This window comes from Mytilus edulis, chromosome 11 (genome assembly GCF_963676685.1).
Source record: "Mytilus edulis chromosome 11, xbMytEdul2.2, whole genome shotgun sequence".
Classification (NCBI taxonomy): domain Eukaryota; kingdom Metazoa; phylum Mollusca; class Bivalvia; order Mytilida; family Mytilidae; genus Mytilus; species Mytilus edulis.
In genome coordinates, this window is record NC_092354.1 from 62835071 (window position 1) to 62856992 (window position 21922).

A 21922-nucleotide genomic window follows, 5' to 3' on the forward strand; every position below is an offset into this window, starting at 1 on the left:
TTAACCCCACCACAAGCTGCATGTATGTTCCGGTACCAATACAAAAGACCGATTTAGTGGTTGCCGTTTGTTGTTTTGTTACATATTTGTTTTTCGTTCATATTTGTTGTACATTAATTAGACCATTAGTTTTCTCATTTGATTGTTTTACATTTGAGATTTCGGGGCCTTTTATCGCTGACTATGCAGTAAGGACTTTGTTTTATTGTTGATGGCCATACGGTGACCTATATTTGTCTAGTTCTGCTTCATTTGGTCTCTAGTGGAGATTTGTGTCATTGACAATCATACCACATCTTCTTTGTTAAAGAATTATGTTCTTTTTTTCAAACGATTAAAAGAAGCTAAACCAACGTAATAAACTAAGCTTGATGTAATTGCAAACCACGTGTGAGATCAGAGTAAGTGTGTCCTGCTATGCATTCAAAATCTGTTAAAATGTCACAATTGATATTGGGACACAAGCGGAGACAACTATCTAAGTATAAGTAAACCTTCTTATTTCTGGCTGCCATGTCGGCACCTAAACCAACCAAAGTTTCAACAATGTTCTCTTTTTCAAATATCACTGCTTGATGTAAAGGTGAACTACCCTAAAAAAAAAAATTATGAGCTACACTCATGCATACGTGTACTTACTTACAATGACATCTGTCAAATACACTTATCATAGATACCAGGATTAAAATTATGAATTTGCGACAGACGTGCGTTTCGTCTACAAAAGACTGCCAGAATCGCTTGATTAAAAAAAAGTTTAGAAATTAAAAACGCCAAATAAAGTACAAAGATTAAGAGCATTGAAGACCAACTATTCATAAAAGGTTAGCCAAATACAGCTAAGGTAATCTATCCCTTATAAAAAAAAGCCTAAGTACTTCTAAAATTCAAAGTTTTTTAAACAGTTAATTGATAATATTGACATTATGAATGATATTTAATGTCAGCAAAGAAATGCTGACAACTGGACTGGTGATCGATATCCTCTGTGAATACAAACTTTACCAGCAGTGGACTGGCATCGATCACATAGAAAGTAAATTTATAAAGACAAACAGAATTTGCAAGACGTTTCGATCTTCCCTGATCCTTGAATGGTATTTCAAAAACATAAGTAGGTGAATTGCATTTTATCAGTCAATTGTAAACATATTCACATTAACATTTTCGTACATTTTGGTTGATCTCAGATATACACATTGTAAAATTTTCAGTACAAGTAGCATGCATTTAATTGTACCAAACACAATTTTATGTTTTGATGCTATATAAGACAGATAATGTATAAATTGAGGCTTATCTTAAGGTATAACACACCGAACGATGTCGGGATTGACAAATTGAAAGACCGCTATTAGAAAGGTAAATGTTTTGCCTAAATAGGCATCACGAGAACTGAAATATAATCGATGAATATAAAAATAATGCAGTTAGATAACACACTAAAGGTGTTACATAACAATACACGGAGATAAGTGTGTAAAGATCAGATGAATGTTTTAATCACTTTCCATTGTTACGGAATTTTTAGCTCTTCAATGTTCTAAATAAACTCGTCAAGGATACCAGGATTGTAATTTTATTTTTACGACGGACCCGCGTTTCGTCTACAAAAGACACATCAGTGACACTGGAATCAAAAAATGTTAAAAAGGCGAAATAAAGTACGAAATTGAAAAGCAAAGCATCGAGGACCAAAATTTCGAAAAGAAAACCCAAATACAGCTAAGGTAATCTATTCCTGAGGTAGAAAAGCCTTAGTACTTCAAAAATTCAAAGTTTTGTTAACAGTTAATTTATATTTATAAACACATCAATGATAACTCAAGTCAACACAAGAGTACTGACTACTGCGCTGGTAATACCCTCGGGGATATTACACCAGTAAAATTATTCTTAAGTTTATTTTTTAAGAATTGATAATAAGATGATGTATGTTTTGATATTTATGTATTTTTGTGGATAAAAGACAAAGCTGAATACTACATGTTTCGAAAATCATTTGAAAAAAAGATAAAAATGAAAATGACGAGTCTATCAATAGTTTTCCCCCTTCTTGAATACAAACATTTAAAGTAATACTATTAATAAGTATTATGTCAACTTATTTATATACGCAAGATACAATGGCATGTATTCAATACCAACTTGCAACTATAAGAAAAACATGGCCTACCTCATTGTTAACAGCGGCAGAATTGGCTCCAAGTCTAAGTAAAGCTTTCACCATGTTCTCGTCTCCTTTACATGCTGCTTGGTGTAAAGGTGAATCTCCCTTAAATGATAACTAAACAGTCAATCATGAATAATTGACTCTCATGTGTAAGCATGACAACTGTCACGAAATTATTTCACTCGTAAACACGATTTCTACGCAGATGACTATGTTGAACAACTATTTTCTTAAAAATCTGAGTAACTAAATCAGACATACTCACGTATACTGTAATAAATTAATAGTACTGGCATAACTATAATTTTTCTGCTTGAAGTATTTTTAAATTGTCATTAAAATTCTGAAATCATTTCACTTAGAAGAAAATAAACATTTATTAGAACTTCCTCTGCGGTTTCAGAATTAAACAACTAGTACATGTAGTAATAAAAACCTGTATAAACCCATGAAAGGTCTATTTGCAAACTTTTTTTTTAATTAATATACAGTTTTCTGTTAATATGTTATATTGTAATTGGTTATTTATTCATATAAGTGAGTTTTTTTTTAGGAAATAACCAACACGTATAATGCCAATAAAACTACAGCAAACCGCACCAATGAAGGAATTTATTTTGAAATATGTAAGTTCAGACGGATGTTTTTATACAAGTTTACACTAGTATTGGTCTTTCAGTTCTTTTGAACCGCACTGTTAAACTTTTCAAAGAATAGTCATATTAACGTGTATGAATTATGAGCAACAAGAAGAAGTAAAAACTTTAAGAGAATGCACAAACATTTGATTTATTTCTATACCCTGTAAATGCCACCAAAATATGAAAACATAAAACCGGAAATATCAATGTCAATATTCTAGGAAGACTATTAGTCTCTGACCACCCTTCGAAGAATATTAGAATTATTGACCTGAATGTAAGACTATACGTAGAAATTTAACCAACATGTATACAGATACGACACATTATATATATAAAAAAAATCCATTAACCCTCTTATTTCTAAAACACATTTGACATTATATATCTCTCTGCGAATATAGTATTAAAGTAATAAGGAAATCTTGAACTATAGTAGCACCTCAAACCAACCAATTGAATGTTTAGTCCAGCTTCTCACTTTGAAATGCAATAACTACACACTCAAATGTGAACGGTAGGTAATTACAATAGCAATGAATACAAAGAATAACATGTAATGTGCCAGTATGTGTATTGGTATATTCAAACAGCACATTCTTAATACTTCTAAAAACACATTTATCTTGGATCCGATTCGTTCATGATTTTAGCATACATTACATTAATATTAGACAGAAACTCAAACTGTTCATTTAGTATACATCCCTCAATAACAGTCACCGATAAAATAACTCCCTCTAAGTTCACATTCCTTGACACTCATACGTATATGAAGGAATAAAATCATCTGTGCATATCAGTACTGATCAACATCTTTAATCAAACACTAAGATCATACCCTACAGTCACGCAATTTTGTGTTTTCCCTTGCGATGTTGTCACATTGTCGTATGCCTCAAACCCTTCTGTTAGAATAACGCTTTTATATATTAAGTAGTATATGTTTATTATCATGCTTATTACTTCAACATTATTTTATACAAAAAAAAGAAAAGAAAATATATTGTTGATTACATAATGATTATAAAAATGGAGATATATGAGAACTAAAACAGTGAATTAGATAGCTATGATACCCGGTTGAAGTGATTTGTTTCTATTGAAAAAACTTAAACCAAGGGTTGGATATAATTGTTGTTTTTCTTTCGTTTTTTTATCTATATATTTCAGCATAGTGTGTCCTATTTATTTAGATTCTTCTTTTAATATATATTTGAGTTTTATATTTTTGTTAACATTTATCATGTTAATATACATACAAGGCAAGTTTATTGTTTAAAATTATTTTTACAGTAACATCTTTCATAAAAAAAACATAGCTAACTGTTTTAAATCACGATAATACAAGTTCTTGAATTCACGTCATTTGAACCTGTTCATCCATATAACTAATATGACCATTCGAACCTATCACATTGATAATGGTAAATCTGTTTAATGCTTACTATTCTTCCTGTTTTGAAACCCTACTCAAAATTCTATAGAATACGAATAATTCCATGTTATTGATTCAATACATTACTAATCCGTTATTAAATATTGAAATGCATATGTATTAGTCTGGGACCTATTTTATAAATATCAAATTTATAGAAAGAAATGTGTTTGTATATAAGGATAATTAACCATATTATTTTTTGCTGAAATATTGGCCCCTAATCGTGCTAAATTTTCAACAGTAGTTATTTTTCCATGTCTGGCCGCTTGGTGTAGAGGGGTATCACCCTAAAATAGAAAATGTTAAATACATTGTATCAAACAAGTCTCAACTGCTAAAATGGTATAACAATTTCATGAAACATTGACGACAAATAAAAACCAACATTAGACACATTTACTTTTTTGTTAGGCTCTATCTAAAAGTTACATGCCTTGAATTCCGTTGAATTGTCTGTAGTATTTCGAACAATGATTTAGTAAAACGGAAATTCAATTTATACCTTTAAAATGGTTTGAAATTTACAAAGAATTTTGAAATTAAAATGTGCATACAATTGCGAATGGAAATTAAGTATATGTTTAAGAGACAAGCATACGACCAAAGGGCAAAAACAGCTTGTTATTACAGGTGTCTGTCTATCTAAGGTATTAAAGAGAGACTAGATATGAGATATATGAAAAAAAAACAAGTTTTGATTTAATTTTGTTTAATCATTATTGAAATTGAAATAGTGAAATAATAATTCTTTTTTACCAGACAGTGTGGTTTAATCTTTTTATAACACAAAAAGTATAATATAAGTAAATTGTCTTTATATTTATGTATTTTTAAGGATAAAAGAGAAAACTGAATACTACATGTTTCTAAAATCATTTGAAAAAAAAGAAAATGACGAGCCTATCAATATTTATGTTTTATGCCCCTCTTGAATACAAACATTTAAGGTAATGTTATTAATAAGTATTATGTTAACTTATTTTTATACGCCAGATACAATGGCATGTATTCAATACCAACTTGCAACTTTAAGAAAAACATGGCTTACCTCATTGTTAACAGCGGTATAATTAGCTTCAAGTCTAAGTAAAGCTTTCACCATGTTCTCGTCTCCTTTACATGCTGCTTGGTGTAAAGGTGAATCTCCCTTAAATAATAACCAGTCAGTCATGAATAATTGACTCTCATTTGTAAGCATGACAACTGTCACGAAATTATTTCACTCGTAAACACGACTTTTACGCAAATGACTATGTGGAACAAGTATTTACTGAAAAATCTGAGTAACACGTTTCAGTATACTGTATTAAATGAAACTGAATATATCTGATATAATTGCAATCTTTTTTAAAATAAGGTCAGACACAGTGATGAAATAATAACCAAAAAATATTAACACAATGCTGGGAATAACGCAAAAAGTATAATATAACTAAAATCGACTAACCAGTGAAGGTAAAAATTAGTCTTCTTACGTTCTTATGTTAAAAAGCAGAGGAAGCACTTTCTCTTGTTTTGCTGGTATCTGTTTCTAGAAAATTTTGCAGTTTTGATGGAAAGAACAATGTCGGTATACCTAAATGCGAAATTAAATAATCGGGTTTCTTTGATTTTTTTGTTACTTATAAGTGTCTTAAAAACTCCCAACTTATATGAAAATGAGAACAGAAAGATTTATGACAAATTGTAAAAAAGGAAGAATGATACATACGAAAAACCCTGTCCTACGGAGCCCCGCTAGAGACATGCAAAGACAAAAATGATATTGTGCGCACAAAAAAATATATATTGTGCGCACAATTTAAATATATTTTGGGCACAATTTGAATATATTTTGCACAAAACTTAAACATATTGTGTGCAAAACTTAAATATAGTGTGCGCTCAAATTCATTGAGCTTACACATGGTACTGGACTTTAATGTCTGATTTTGAAAGTTAGTTGATGGAGAAATTCATAAGGATGTCTTTAAAAATGGGACTGAATTTTATGAAAATACTCGCACTTTTAACAAATAAATCATCACTGCATTGTATCTTATCGACACATGAAACTAATACTGAGGAAGCTACGTTTATTTCGTGGGAAACTGGGTTTACCAACATATGCGTTTGAAGATGCCACTTTGTATGGGCCTTTATTGGAACGATTTGAAACAAACTTGACATTAGAGCGAGGTCACTATCGAACTTATATATACTTTGATATTATGGCTAAAACTATTTTCTTGTAACAATTTTAAAACGACTTTTTAAACTTATGCATTATACTTTATGTCTGCAAATATAAAGATTGTGTTTATGTTGATTGACTAAAGACTGACATGTTGCTCAATTAACGGCTTTTATGTTGTACTGCCCCTTCGACGATATAGGATGATCATTATATTCAAAAGTCTATAAGTCCTTCTCTTGTAGTGTCATCAACTCAAACATAGTTTGTGGTTTCTCTGAAGATATCATTGTTTAAGTGCAAAGTTAGTCAAATCGACTTAAAACTAAGTACACACGTGTACACATTCTTTATTAAAGATTACTATGTTTGATCAAGATTAAGCATAGTTTTTACTGTTCGGTATCGATATATGACGGTGTGATCAGTCTATGAAGTTGTGATTAAATAAAGGTAAACATGAGTACATATATAAATCAGAAGATGTAATATGAGTGCCAATGTGACAACTCTCGATCCAAGTTATAATGTATTAAAAATTCACAATCGTAGGTTGAAGTACGGTCTTCATCACAGAGCGTTGACCAAAATATAACTGAAAACTATATAAAAATAAATGACTATAACCAACCAATAAACACATAGTAAACCACACCATCAAACGATAATCACTGAACATTAAATCCTGACATAGAACAGTATGCTAATTATGGTATGAACTTTTTAAGTGTTGTGTAAAAATGTTTCAGGTCAACATTTAGTTTCATTCTGATTAATAGAAGAGAGGACAATAGGTTATAAGCATCTATTTTTGATCAATGTTATTACAAAATTTTAGAGAAGGTTGATGTAAACAATCTTTTATTATGAATAATAAAAACACATTCACAATGTTGTTCGTATTGTTATGAAACTGACATGTTACAAAACAATTTATGAATAGTCAATGAAAACAAAAGTTTTCCTATTCAATTAAATGGTCGTTTGGTAAATCTGAAAGCAAATATATTTACTCATTACGTGTTGTTTTCAATTTTTACATCACTGGGTCGATACCTCTGCTGGTGGACTATCACTCTCCGAGGGTATCATCAGCTCAGTAGTAACTGTCCTGTCCTAGATTTAGATATTTCGGTTTTAAACGGGAAACTCCACACTAAAATTTACGACAAAAGGGACGATTTTCGATCCCTATTGTTAATTTTCCATTTTTAGATGGTGATTTTCCTTTGACACCGTCTTACGGTGTTAGTTTTTCACAGCTCGTTCGCTATGTCCGTGTCTGTTGTGACGTTTTTGACTTTAACGAACGTAATCTATGTATTACTAGTAAATTGTTAAACCAGGGATGTCGTTACCATAAATTACTTAAACCTTTTCTAAAGTTTTCCATATATATAAAGATTTGGGTTTGAAGTTTAGTTGTACCAGTAGAAAACTTCTTTAAAACGGGATAGCACATCCTCATTTTTACGGAAATAATGTTAACCGTGACCGGAAATTTAGAAATTATCTTTGTAAACTAATCGTTCCTCTAAATAAACTTATTCTAAAAGGTTACAAATTCAACACTGTAATAGGAACGTTAAATATTGTTTTTATTGGTATAACTATTGATTTTGTCATCAGTAAATTAAAAGCAAACTAATTATTTCTAGTATGTTATATACATTAACACATTCATGGATCTACAATTTGTCGATACCTGTATCTTGACATTGCACAAGGTCATGTTTTTCTCTGTTTATGACGTATTTACACTAAATCCATTGGATGTTGGATGTGTACGGATTGATAATTTAGTCTTAAATGCATGATTTTGGTTTTATAAGTTGTTAGTGGCTTTGCACTAGCTGTCAGTTAATTGCGAGTACTCTCAGATCTGTTCCTAGTATCTTTTTGTTGTTGGGATGTACGAGTACCCGCCACGTCCACTTGTCTTTTTGTCCACCTGATGAGTTAAGCCTTTTTCAACTGATTTTAATAGTTCGTTCTTATGTTGTACTGTTATAACACTGTCCGAGGTTAGAGGGAGGGCTGGGATCCCGCTAACATGTTTAACCCCGCAACATTATGTATGTATGTGCCTATCCCAAGTCAGGAGCATGAAGTTCAGTGGTTGTCGTTTGTTTATGTGCTACATATTTGTTTTCGTTCATTTTACTAAATAAATAAGGCCGTTAGTTTTCTCGTTTGAATTCTTTTACATTGTCACTTCGGGGTCTTTTATAGCTGACTATGCGTAATGGGTTTTGTTCATTGTTGAAGGACGTAACGGTGACCTATAGTTGTTAATTTCTGTTTTCATGTTAGTCTCTTGTGTAGAGTTGTCTCATTGGCAATCATACCACATCTTCTTTTATATATATATATATATATATCAGTCGAATATTTTTGGAAAAAAAAACGAAAACATTATGATTCATTTTGCAAATATGGTCCATTTTGGTTTATAATTTATTCAGATACATATGGATCGATTGATCGCGATCAGTGCGATTGCTTATGAGACAACGTCATATCCACCATAGCTTATACAAAGAAACAATCAACGGAAACAAATATGACAGACAGGTATCGATGCAAACCTTGGATTTCGGACTCCTGACTTGAAACGGGCAAACATAAAATGTCATAGTTTAAACATGTTTATGAACGAGCAATCATCTACAAAACTGTGACAAAACTGAAACAACACAAAAAAAGAGTAACTTCTAAAAATGGATGTATTCATCAAATTAAGAAAAGAAAAAAAACAAAGTATCGCTCTTTGAGAACTAAAAGCTAATTTACATTCAATTGCAAAAACAATGAAAATCAAGTTCCTTGTGAGTCTATCAACTGTAATCGATCAAAACACATCAAAATGACTTATCGGAAGTCTGCATAGATATACTTTAAAATGAGAACGGGCGGACACACTGAAAAGTTTTGCTCGTCTTGTGTTCATAATTGAGTTTATGTTAAAAGTAAAAAAGGAAGTTATACCCCTAGCATTACATTAAATTAACATTGCGATTTAATGTTTAATGTTCATGATGTCAAGGTGAGATAAACCCTTTTAGACAACAATGTAGGCCATACAATCATTGCGAACAACTTTTAGTAAACCAATAGCTAAGAATATCTCAGAAACAAACCTTATACGACATACGAGCCATATAATTATTCCATACATAAAAACAGTTGTAATATACCTTTTCTATCGTATCTGAAAAAAAGACCAAGGTCAGGTAATTACTGCCATATAGATAAGTCCACAATAAAAGCATTCCTTAAACAAAGTTTTTTTTAACTAACAGATATTAGTATCCGATAAATAGACCAGATCACAAAAAAAAATAACTTTGCCGGACCACTCAACCATGAAAATGAGGTCAAGGTCAGATGACACCTGCCAGACTGATATGTAGACATTAAAATCGTTCTAAAAAACCAACTATAGAAGAATCAGTGCATATGATATCTGAGATGTCGACTTAACCACCAAAACTTAACCTTGTTCAATGATCCATGAAATGAACTCAAGGTCAAGTGAAAACTGTTTTACTTATTTTGTGCACACACTACATTATGTTATGCACACACTATATTTAAGTTGTGCGCACACTATATTTAACTATGCGCATAATATATTTATATTGTGTGCACAATATATTGTTTTGTGCAAATAATATATTATTTTGTTTGCACAATATATCACGTTGTGTGCATAATTATATACCGCAAATTGGGAAATTTTGGCGTTGGGATATTTTTGCGGTTTTCTCTCGAAAGACATGTGTTTTATTTGGTGTATGTAATTTTGATGCTTCGTCTAATTGATATGTTTAATTTTGGAACAACAGTCGTGAGCAAGCTCATTCATATTTGCCTTTATTTACCCGTTTATTGACAAAATATCATTGAGTTTCTCAAACAAGAAACACGAAAAAGTTAGATATGGATGCAATTGCAAATAATTCCGTATATCGTTGTTCAAAGCTGAAAAATTTGAAATAAAATCTTAAACATTATAATCCTTTTTTAAATATTTTTTTTAATTTTTTTTACAAATATCATATGAAATAAGTTTTAATCATCTCTATTGCAGTACATGTTAATCTATTGACGATCGAGGATTTAAATTTTAATCCTTTGCCTCTGGCAGTATATGTTAATTAATTGAAGATGAAGGATTACAAGGAGTTTTGATATTCTAATTACCAATAACGGCGTCTAATCAGCAGTAGCCCGGCATATTTATGACATGTGTGAATAAAAATTCATGTTGTGTTTTCTTAACAATTTCAGAAAATTGACAAATAAGTAAAAATTATATAGCGTTTTTTTCAGATTATCCCAGGTACTAATTTGCAGATTTGGCTATGTATAGAATTGTAGGAAATATACGGAAGGAATAATAACATAAAATATTTTCACCATCAATTAACATTACGATATTGTCGTACCGGTACGCGATTTTGGCGTTTCAATTTTTAGTATTTGCTTTATGTTCGTGTGTTTAATTTTGGCACATTCAATTGAGGCACCAACTAAACCAAAATAAAACTACAACCAAAATAACCCAATTTACGGTATTGTGCGCACAATATATTGTGTTGTGTGCATACTTCTATATTGTGCGCACAATATTTTATTTTAAATTTTATTTGCTAATTGAAATTTAAGCTGCATAAAATAATTTAAAACAGCAGAGAAAATAATTCCGATTTAACTGGTTATTACTAAGCCTTAAATAAAGAGTGTGCTATTTATACTGTAAATTTATGATGTCTCTACTCTGGTCAAAGGGTCACAGTGTCCTGCTTAATTAAGCGATACATTGTTGAAATTATATAACATGTATTCACGTGAAGAGAAATTTCACGTCTTACCAATGCATGATTGGATTTCATCTTTCTTATTGGTCAATGATCTTGCGGGGTCAGCACGAGTTCACGTGCAAGTGCACTGTGGTCAGCTCCTTTTATCATCAGCATTTGATGTGTTAACTTGTGATTCTTATCAAACAATTGTTAAAAATGCCAACCCACAGACCTCCCTTAGTGTTATCTTTTGAAGTAGATATGTATATGTGTTTATTTATAGGCCAGATTTTGCTCCCCACCTTTGCTATTCTTTGTCATTTACTCAATTGATATGATATTAGTTGATGTAATTTAGTATTAATTATGCATTATTATTTCATATTAAATATGAACTTTTATATCGAATGTTTTATTTGCAAAATGTATTTTTTCTGCATTTTATGATTTTGAATAAATGAGCTTTTTTCGTCAGTTTAGTTTGTATATCATATAGCAAATCAAGCTTAGACTCTGGCATGTGCATACATAGTATGTTTATGGTATCTAGCTGTTTGTCTTAAATGTTATTTTGTGCGCACAATATATTTTGTTTCTTTGCATGTCCCTAGCGGGGCTCTGTAGTACGACTTTCCTGTTATTGAATCGTGCTGGAATTTCCATGGTAACAATTATATAATGAAGTTTTTATTTTTGATAAATGAAATATGAGCGAATATTATTAGATATTTCATTGCGTGTTTTCTAATACTTTTTATAAGTTTTTTTTTTTTTTTTTTTTTTAATATTAAACATATTTTATTAACAATCACCTGTTACATCAACCCTCAGTTGCCCAGGGAAGCAACTAAGGGGGCCCCAATTTTTACAGTCTCATTTGTCGGGGAAAAGCAAATGAGAAAAAAACTCCCACTATATTATTAACATCAACCTTTATAAATATTATCTATCCTTGTACAAATGTACATGTACCTGCAATCAATATCGATCTATATATCTATACATCTCACCATATATAATTATTTGAATAAAGTTTGTTTTTTATCTTCATTTATTTCTCACAAAGGCTACCTGTATTTATTAAGCAGTTTCAATTTTATCGTACATCAAGTCTTTTGTTATGTTAATTTCGATTACATTAAATTTCTGGTCGAGTGATCATTTACCACGTGCGATTTGTTAAAGGGATGTGTAGTTCATTCATAAAAAAAAATGGATTAATGATTTTGATTCCCAATAAGGATTAATATCAAAGATATGGTGAGTAAATATTTGTTTATAATATGAACCTGTTGATACAACATGTCTTGTTACAATTAGATGATATACATGAATATATACACAACAGAAATTACATGTAGGGAGTTGCGAGCAGTGTACATATTATTATTCAATCAGTATCAAAGAGGTCATTGAACTGACCTGACCATGCAAAATATATATTTATATACAAAAAATGTCACACATAGTAGAATAGGCTTCGATTTTCGTATTCGGTTTAAAATATTTGAGCAGAAATTGCATTTCATGTTTTATCATATTTAAAATCACCAATTTACTTATCCCTTTCTTTTGATATTTTGCGATATTTCTAGTTTTCCAGATAACCCATTTCGTGATTAAAAGCACCGTATCTAAAATTTGGGTATAAGATGCATCTGCATTAATGACCCCAAAAATTATACTTGTTTCCGATTTTTCTAATTTTTGGATATTTAATTTTGAACAAAATTCCCTTATTTTCTCAAAAATTTCCCGCCAAACGTCTTCCACCAGTTTACAATAAATAAAAAGATGAAATAGTGATTCTTTTTCATTGCAAAAGTGACATTTCCCGTTTGAGCGATTCATTTTTTGTAACTTTTCTTCAGTGTAAATTATATTATGTAGTAACTTCCATTGAAATTGTTTAATTTTCCTGTTAGCTAAATTCTTATTCAAAGTTTCCCAAATGTAATCCCATGGTAGTTCATTCCCAAAATGTAAATTCCACTTCAACTGACTATTTGGAGCTGTTTTATTCTCATAAAAGTATCTAATATCTTTAAGGCATAATTTTTTGGCATCAACGACAACTCCATTTTTTATAAATTGACAAGAATTTATTATTTTTATAGGTCCATCAGAATGACTATGTATACTAGAGTCTGTTTTAAAAACGTCAATTTGTTGAGGTGTTAACGAAGATTTAATGCGGCTATATTGTGCAATCCAATTCCTTTTATCTTTAAGACTGTTAAAAATATCAAGGGATGTTTTAAAAGATTTATTGTTTAAGTCCCATATATCTTTAATTTTTTTTATTCCACTGGAGGCAAAATTTGCATAATATAATGCATGTCCCTTGAACTTCAATTTACAATTGCCGAAAATATTTTCTTCTAAAAGGTCCTCTTTCGTGACCGATTTTTGGATTTTCTGTAAGTCAGTCCAGGAAATTAAAAGTTCTTTATAATATTTTGACATTTGTATTTGCTTAAAACATGTAGTGTCCGAACAAGAACATATAAAAAAGTCTGTATCATATTTTTCGTCTAGTGACGTTAACCAGTATTTTCCTATTGCATTCCATTTTTGTGTTTTTGAGTTGACAATACTGTACATACTTTTCACTTGTTTTGATTTAATAAAGTCCCTTAAGTTTATCATTCCTATCCCCCCTTTTTCTTTCGGTAAACAGCACACTGTTCTAGCGACTTGGTTTGTTTTCCCATCCCATATAAAGGACCATATAATATTATTTATTTGTTTTTCGTATATATCCGGGATACCTCTCATTTCAATTTCGTATCCAATGACGGACAGTACAAAGGATTTAATAATTAAGACTTTTCCCGTAAATGTGAGATCTCTTGATTTCCAAACTTCCATACAGCTTTTTATTTTATTTATTTTTTCTAACCAAATTTGATCTAAGTCCAACCCGTATCCATGTAGTACCCCTAATGCTTTCACAGGACGCTTAGACCATTTAATTTTGTTAAATTTTGGTTTTTTATTTCGCCACTTGCCTAAATACATGCCAACAGTCTTATCCATATTCATTTTAGCCCCCGAAGCATTTTCGTACAGTTTTAAAGTTTTAAATGTTTCTTCGAACTTTTTATAAGTTGATGAATTTATGTTTATATTGATGTTTTGTTATTTTGTTTCTATAACATAGTGTAACGTTTTTCATTTATTACATGTATCAGTTGGTTTTATTATCATGATATAATTAGATTACTTATTCGCATTAACTGTTATAAAGTAATTCCTTACAACCTATGTGTATCGTCAATCAAATTGTATATGTTAAATGTCAAATTAATCATGAGTATCAGCTGGTTTATGCAGGTGTCTCAGTTGACCTTAGTTTCTGTTGACCTTAGCTCCGGGCTCCGGGCTACGGGCTACGGGCTCCGGGCTACAGGCTCCTGTAATATAGCTCCTGTAGAATATTTCTTTGTTCAGAGTCATTTGACCATATTGTAATCAGGTTACTAGAGTAGTATAAAGGACAGAAATAGATAGTTAGAGGATACGAGATATATGAGGGGAGACGATTTTGTGTACAGGAGGCGTGTACTTACGATTACACCACCGTATTGTTGAGCCTGCAGTTTAGATGTTGTAAACTTGTATTACTGTAACTTGTACTTTGAATTTTAAATAATACAATATTGAATTTTAAATCGACTTTGTGTTTATGTTACTTGCAAGACTTCGTTCATACTACACAAGGATCCATTTATTTATTTATGTGACCAGGATTCCCTTAATCACGCTTCCAGTAGATTTGTAGGGTAACCCTGTAAAGGAGTATACTTGGCATTTGTCGTCCGTGTATGAAACTTTAACACCCAACAACACAGCACAGCCACAAGAATAAACACTTTTATTATAAGTTGCGTAACGGCAAACTGACCAACTGAATTGTTTTCGTCACAATAGCTTACCTCGTTATTTCTATCGTTAATATTTGCACCAAGATTTACTAAAGTCGTTACCCCATGCTCCCATCCTTCTCTTGCTGCTAGGTGCAAAGATGAATCACCCTTTAACAATAACGTAAAAGTCACTCATGAGGAATTAACGGTCTTGTCATAGAAATACAACTGTCAAAAAAGTGTTCTACTCATTCAACTATTTGTACTGAATATATTAATAGAGCAAGCTATTCTCTTAAAGGACTTAGCAACACAATTGGACATGTTTTACCTTTCATTGTTGGTATGTTGCTAAATATGTTTACAGAATGTAATTTAAATTTATATGATAGTGCCAAACAGGCCATTTACGAAACCTGAATTGCCACTTTAAAGTTTCAATTACTAATTATACCAGGTTCGATTTCAATTAAATATTTTCATGAGCATAAAACGTAAATTCAGTAACAACACTAATCTAAAAACCTCAAATATGCTTATTTTAAATCATACTGACTAAAGAACGGACAATAATAATGAAGAAATAATAATATTCTATATAACAGTGTAATCAATAAAACCAATATTCGATACATACAAATCTACATTTAAATACTCATTTTTTTCAGTGTGTGTATCAAATTTATAACGTATTTAAAAAGAAAAAAACAACATGTGTACAAGTAACACAAGTTTTCACACACAGTTACAACTTTAATATCCAGACTTCATTAAAAGTGAAAACAACTTGAGATTAAAACGAGCTTACTCCTTAATAATATTGATGTACGTTTCGGAAATAAAGTTTATCGATAGTTTGTAGGGTTTCCTTTGGACACCAACTGTGTCCCTTCAATAGCAGATTTGTTATTTTACTCATTATGACCAAACTCAGTTAACCCGTCTTGACTGCATTTATTTCTCAATTCAAAATCACTTACCGTTATCAGAATAATATATGTTTCGTTAAATAATGAAGAATTTTCTAGATATATTGTCGAAATTTTAACCAAAAGAACTGCCTTTGATTGAATCAAATATAAACGGTAAATATTCATCCCCTGTAGTTATATAATTTAGTTTGTCACAGGAAACTCTGTACTAGCATTAAAAGAGAAGGATTTTCGTTCTTTTTTATCTGTTTCACCTGATTCTTATAGTTGTTTGTTATGTTGTATTGTTTCACCACTGTCAAGTGTAAATGAAGGGTTGGGCACCCTCTTGCATGTTTCACCCCGTCACAAGTCAGGATTCTGTTATTACGTGGTTGTCGTATTTTGTCCTGTATCATATTTGTTTTTCGTTAATTATTTTGTACATAAATAAGGCTGTTCATTTTCATGTTTTATCTGTTTTGCATTATTGTCATTTCGGTTTTTTTTAGGATAGTCTTTCTTTCGATGAAAGTCATACAGGGTTTTATAATTGTTACATCCTGTGTCATTTGGTCTCCTGAAGAGAGTTGTATCATTTGCAATCATACCACAGATATTATTTTATATTTTGAACGAACAAATGGTCATTAAGATTGTACTGTTTTACTTTGGTTTTTTTCTTTATAATCTACTATTAGTTGATGTATGCATGAAATGCTTGCAACCTTAGGCGTTACTACTTTAACGATCAATCAGCGTTCATTGATCAGACACCGATCAGTCAAATTCGCGTCAATTTCATGTCACTTATAAGTCCGGCTTATGATAAAAATCTTAGACTGATCGCACGCAGCGAGCTGATTGACCTTTCTGACGGATTGAACACTACTAATTCACTCTTCAAGAAAAGCATAATTAATAAAAAAATGATAGGATGGGACGTAAATATGTTACATAAGATAAAAAGCCATATAATTCCATACCACCTTCCAACTATAACCAAACAATGGCCTACCTTGTAATTTGCAGCTGACACATTGGATCCAAGACCTATTAGACTTTTCACCATGCCTTCGTCTCTCCTGCTTGATGCTTGGTGCAAATATGAATCCCCCTTAAACAAAAAATGAAGAGTCACCCATATGTGACTGATTATCTTGTTATATTGTGGCAACGGTAAAAAAAGAGGCTCCAATGCAACTAATTGTACTGATTCCAGAATTTGTATTAAAGCTTGATAGTAGTGTTAATTGGTTCGTTTAATGTGCCATTTAAATCACGGGTAGTAACCTCTTCATATCGAGGAGCGTTTAGTATAGTAATTATGTCATAGTTTGGTTCAGATTGACATGGTTAATGTATGTTACTTCCCAAAAAAATTGCCCCAGTTCTATACAAACGAGCAAATAAAAAGCAAATATTTTCGATATCACAAACTAGTCAAATTATTTACTAAATTTTATCATCGGTATAAGGACATCATTCGTAAATATAGCTCAACATGCAGACTTCTTATACGTTCAGGTATTTCACATCCAATTTTTTATGGAAATATTCTTTATAAAGCACAAAAAAGTCAGAATCACCTCAGAAGCTAACAAAACCTTTAAATAGACTTATTTAGAAAGGGATATAGTTACGATACAGTTGTCAGGTCATTAAAGATTGCATATTTTGGCGTTAATATTGATTCACTTATAGGGTCTTTGCATCGGAACTAAACACATTTATTTAAAAACCAGTTGTTGGCATGACACGGGTTATGTTCTTCTCATATATGTTATGATGGTATGATACTAAACCCCTAACGGGAAGGGTTGTGCCTGATATTCATATGATAAAGACATAATCTTTCAATCAGTTGAATTGAAGTCTGGAGCTTGCATGTCAGTTAACTGCTAGTAGTCTGTTGTTATTTGTGTCATTTTGTTTATTTTCTTTGGTTACATCTTCTGACATCAGACTCGGACTTTTCTTGAACTGAATTTTAATGTGAGTATTGTAATGCGTTTAGTTGGGGTTGAGATCTCATAAACATGTTTAACCCCGCCGCATTTTTGTGCCTGTCCCTTGTCAGGAGCCTCTGGCCTTTCTTAGTCTTGTATTATTTTTAACTTTAGTTTCTTGTGTACACGGTGAAGTTAGTATGGCGTTCATTATCACTGAACTAGTATATATGTTTGTTTAGGGGCCAGCTGAAGGACGCCTCCGGGTGCGGGAATTTCTCGTTGCATTGAAGACCTGTTGGTGACCTTTCGCTGTTGTCTGTTCTATGGTCGGGTTGTTGTCGCTTTGACACATTCCCCATTTCCATTCTCATTTTTAATAAGATGTTTGAATCAGTATTGAAAGTCAAACGATCTACATTGGAATTGTTGTTTCACGAAATTAACGCAGAATAAGCAATATCGGTTTTGCGATGGTTTGGTTAAGAGTATGACATTGTTCGGTGAAGTGTCTAGAAATTCGTCATAGTTTTGGTCAAGTTTGTCATGGTTTAGATCGAAATTATTATATATGTGTTTCACCTCAATTCTGATAATTTATTTGATGGCACTTGTTATTAAACGAAGCTACACAATTTATCAACTGCCTAAGAAAAAAAAAATAAATTTGGTGGGTGTAATCGGCAAAGCGTAAATTAAACATGTTGGTTTAGTTTTCGTAAGTTCCCTACGATATAACGTCACTGCTCTTTTAAACTAGCTTTTGGTATAATTATACAAAAAATAAATTACAAAGCGTTGCTTATATTTCACATATAATCTTTTCTCCGTATATCCATGCTTGAATCTACCGGGGATATCGTGAGCGGCATCACTAGTCAAATAGCTAAAGACATATACAAGTTGCAAAACGTAGCACCTAGACAAAAAGCAATTCTTGTTTTTACATTTTTATTTCTAGAAAACTATACATTTTTTTTTATATATTTTAATTTTTTAACCCGTTTATGATGAATAAAAGGAGATGTGTATGTGCGGGTGGTACTAGGCTCATGATACAGTAACCCAACTACAAAACTAATAAAATGATATTAAGAGGACAGCATAAGTCTTCAACCATTTATGAAACCGAATTTTAACGCTTGACATGGTCAACAGTTAAAACGTACTGCTTATATAAACTATATGTGAAAAATATACTTACAAAGTATCGAATTTTAAATATGAAAGATCACAATTTCCATTTGGATTGAAGCCGACATAATGTTAAAGTTTATCAATAATTATTAGAAATGAACAAAATGCTTATGTTTTGTAATATTATCAATTCGTATATTTTAACTTATTTGATTCGTTCAGGGATAGTCACATGTTAAACTGTATTTTCGAAGGTAGAAAGAAAACGTCGGATAGCAAAAAGCATATTGCGCGGTTATTTTTAGAATAACTTAAAACCGATATACAATGTGACGTCCTGTAATGAAATTTTATGATATTGTTAAATGTTCAATAAAAAAATATCTATGACCGATTATTTGAAGAAGAAGAAATCTTCAAAAAAAAAGAAGAAATGAAATAACAATAATATTGTATAGTGCATGGTGTAGTTTCACTTAATCCTTTGTAATATTTAACTGTTTATGCAATAAAGTTTCGATAATTTCTGTAAAAGCTTCTGCGAACTAGTATTAAGTATGAAGTGGTACATCATTGAATGTGATTGAAAAAAAAGAATTGAAATTCAATAAAACAAGTCAAGGTTATGTTGTCTGGTACATATACATTTAAACTGTGCACTAGCAGCTAGTCAAAGAGCAATTCTTGTGGGAATTTCAGGTTGAATTGATTTTTGCAGAACTGTTGGCATGCTTTGCTAGGAACAGCTAAATTTAATTTTGAATCTTAAGGATAAATTTACCTCGTTTTGCAATATTTTCCATATTAAGATTTGATTACCAAGTACTTTAATTAAGTTTTAACCCTATTGTTGTACTATTACACGTCTGACATGGTAATGGCGAAGAAGGGATTGGGGAGCCCACAACATAATATGTTACTGTATATCATATTTTGCTTATTGTTTTGAACAGAAATTAGGCTGTTGGTTTTCTCGTTTGAACTATTTTACATTTAATTTTGTCGCAGCCTTTTATAACTTCCTAAGAGGTATGGTTTTGCTCATTGTTGGAGGCTATATGGTGACATATAGTTTCTAACATCTACGTCATTTGATCTCGGGTGTATATTTGTCTCATTGGCAATCATATTGTATCTACATATAAAGGAGGGATGAAAGATACCAGAGGGACAATCTAACTCATAGATTGAAAAAAACTGACAACACCATGGCTAAAAATAAACAGACAAACAGTCAAATAATAGTATAGAAATTAACGACTAAACAACACGAACCCCACCAAAAACTATGGGTGATCTCATGTGCTCCGGAAGAGTAATCGGATCCTGCTCCACATGTGGCACCCGTCGTGTTGCTTATGTTATTACAAATCCGGTAAATAGTCTAATTCGGTAGGTCACATTCGTGAAAAGGGAAGGGTATTGTAGTAACGACATAAGGAACATATCCGATATATTCTACCTATAAGATATTACTTCATTGTATGTGCGTTCTTATTCCCTTTTGTGTTTCAAATGAAACGATTTTTGTAAAATGACAGTTTATTTTGGTCGTTACTCTTCAATATAAACGACACGAATCACATAACTGAACCATGTCGAACATGATCGAACATGAACTAAACCATGACACAGTTTTTCAGTAATTTTGAAATGTGTGCAAAAGTAGTTATTTTTCGGAATAATTGACGACAGTTTTATATCACAAAGAGATACTAGAATGTGATATAACAGACAGTAAGCAAGTAATGTTTTATGCACGAGAACCAAACAGCAACTTTTAAAATTTGACATACGCAAGCATTGTTCTGTATTACATTATTAACTATATGATACACAATTTTATGTACTAACATATTAACTACATACAAAGATACTTACCAGCTTGAAATAATAGTCAAATGGTCCCTTTACAAAATATCTCAATGTTTACATTTTGGCATTGATTGTCATAAAAATAAACACTTAACACCGTCATGTCAAACTTATCAAAACTATGACAAAATCACTGTACTAAACGCTCCTCGATATGACGAGGTTACTACCCGTGTAAATGCAGTGGTGACATCCCCTTGTACAATGTCCAATTCCCGAAATTCTATCAAATCAATGCGTATATTGTTTTCCTTGAACAGGCTCACAATTTCATTGTTACGTATAGTTATTTGATTTAATTTTAAATCATTACAACATTTATAAGCTAGTATTACCTATAATAATGTTTTGAAACCTTTAAAATCAATATACCAATGTAAGTCACCTCTTCATAATCTTTTTTTTTTTTGTATTATGAATGTTAATGACAATAGATAATCAACATGCTACCAAACATTCACATTTTGAATTTCTTTTTATATTTCCATTTTGTAATTTTAATCCTAAAACAGAATACTAAATGTATAACGTTTACTGGTCATACAAAAAGGAGAAATAAATCACAAAAACAACTCAAATGTAATGAGGCGGATTGTCCTTTCAAGTTGTATAGAAAATATACAACAGATAGTAATGTCCGTGTTTATTTGCATCCTTTTATTTTCGTTTTGAAAAACAAAAGTCAAAAATCAAAAATCGAAGTGTTTTTGTTTTTAATTTATTTTCAATTTCAAACAAACCAAAATTTTTTCTTTTAAGTTTTTTTTTATATAAAAAGGCCTATTGGTCACACCATTTATTAATTTCTTGTTATACGGATTTTTCCACTCTAAAAATTTGGGCGAACTAGCGCTTAAAAAAAATAAAATAAAATAAAATGAATTTGTAAATTTTTATGCGCAGTTTGAAAAGCAAAGGCGTATGGCATGGTATTGGTTGCAAAAA

At 31.3% G+C, this 21922-nt stretch overlaps 1 protein-coding gene across 1 annotated transcript; it reads right to left on the reverse strand.

The window, feature by feature from the left end:
• Positions 1-362: 362 nt before the first annotated feature.
• On the reverse strand, positions 363-17088 carry LOC139494472 (26S proteasome non-ATPase regulatory subunit 10-like). Its single transcript, XM_071282631.1, has 6 exons — positions 17035-17088; positions 15175-15273; positions 5304-5402; positions 4444-4542; positions 2177-2275; positions 363-593 (listed from the first exon to the last, which is right to left on the reverse strand). Exons 1-6 carry the CDS (start codon positions 17086-17088, stop codon positions 363-365), a joined length of 681 nt encoding a protein of 226 aa, XP_071138732.1.
• Between the last annotated feature and the right edge of the window lie 4834 nt (positions 17089-21922).

Excerpts from the sequence above, each read along its gene's own strand:
- LOC139494472 (XM_071282631.1), bottom strand. The coding sequence starts at position 17,088 with ATGGTGAAAAGTCTAATAGGTCTTGGATCCAATGTGTCAGCTGCAAAT. Across the intron at positions 15,274-17,034 it reads TGTCAGCTGCAAATTACAAG|GGTGATTCATCTTTGCACCT; the intron begins GTAGGCCATTGT and ends TTATTGTTAAAG. Across the intron at positions 5,403-15,174 it reads TTAACGATAGAAATAACGAG|GGAGATTCACCTTTACACCA; the intron begins GTAAGCTATTGT and ends TTATTATTTAAG.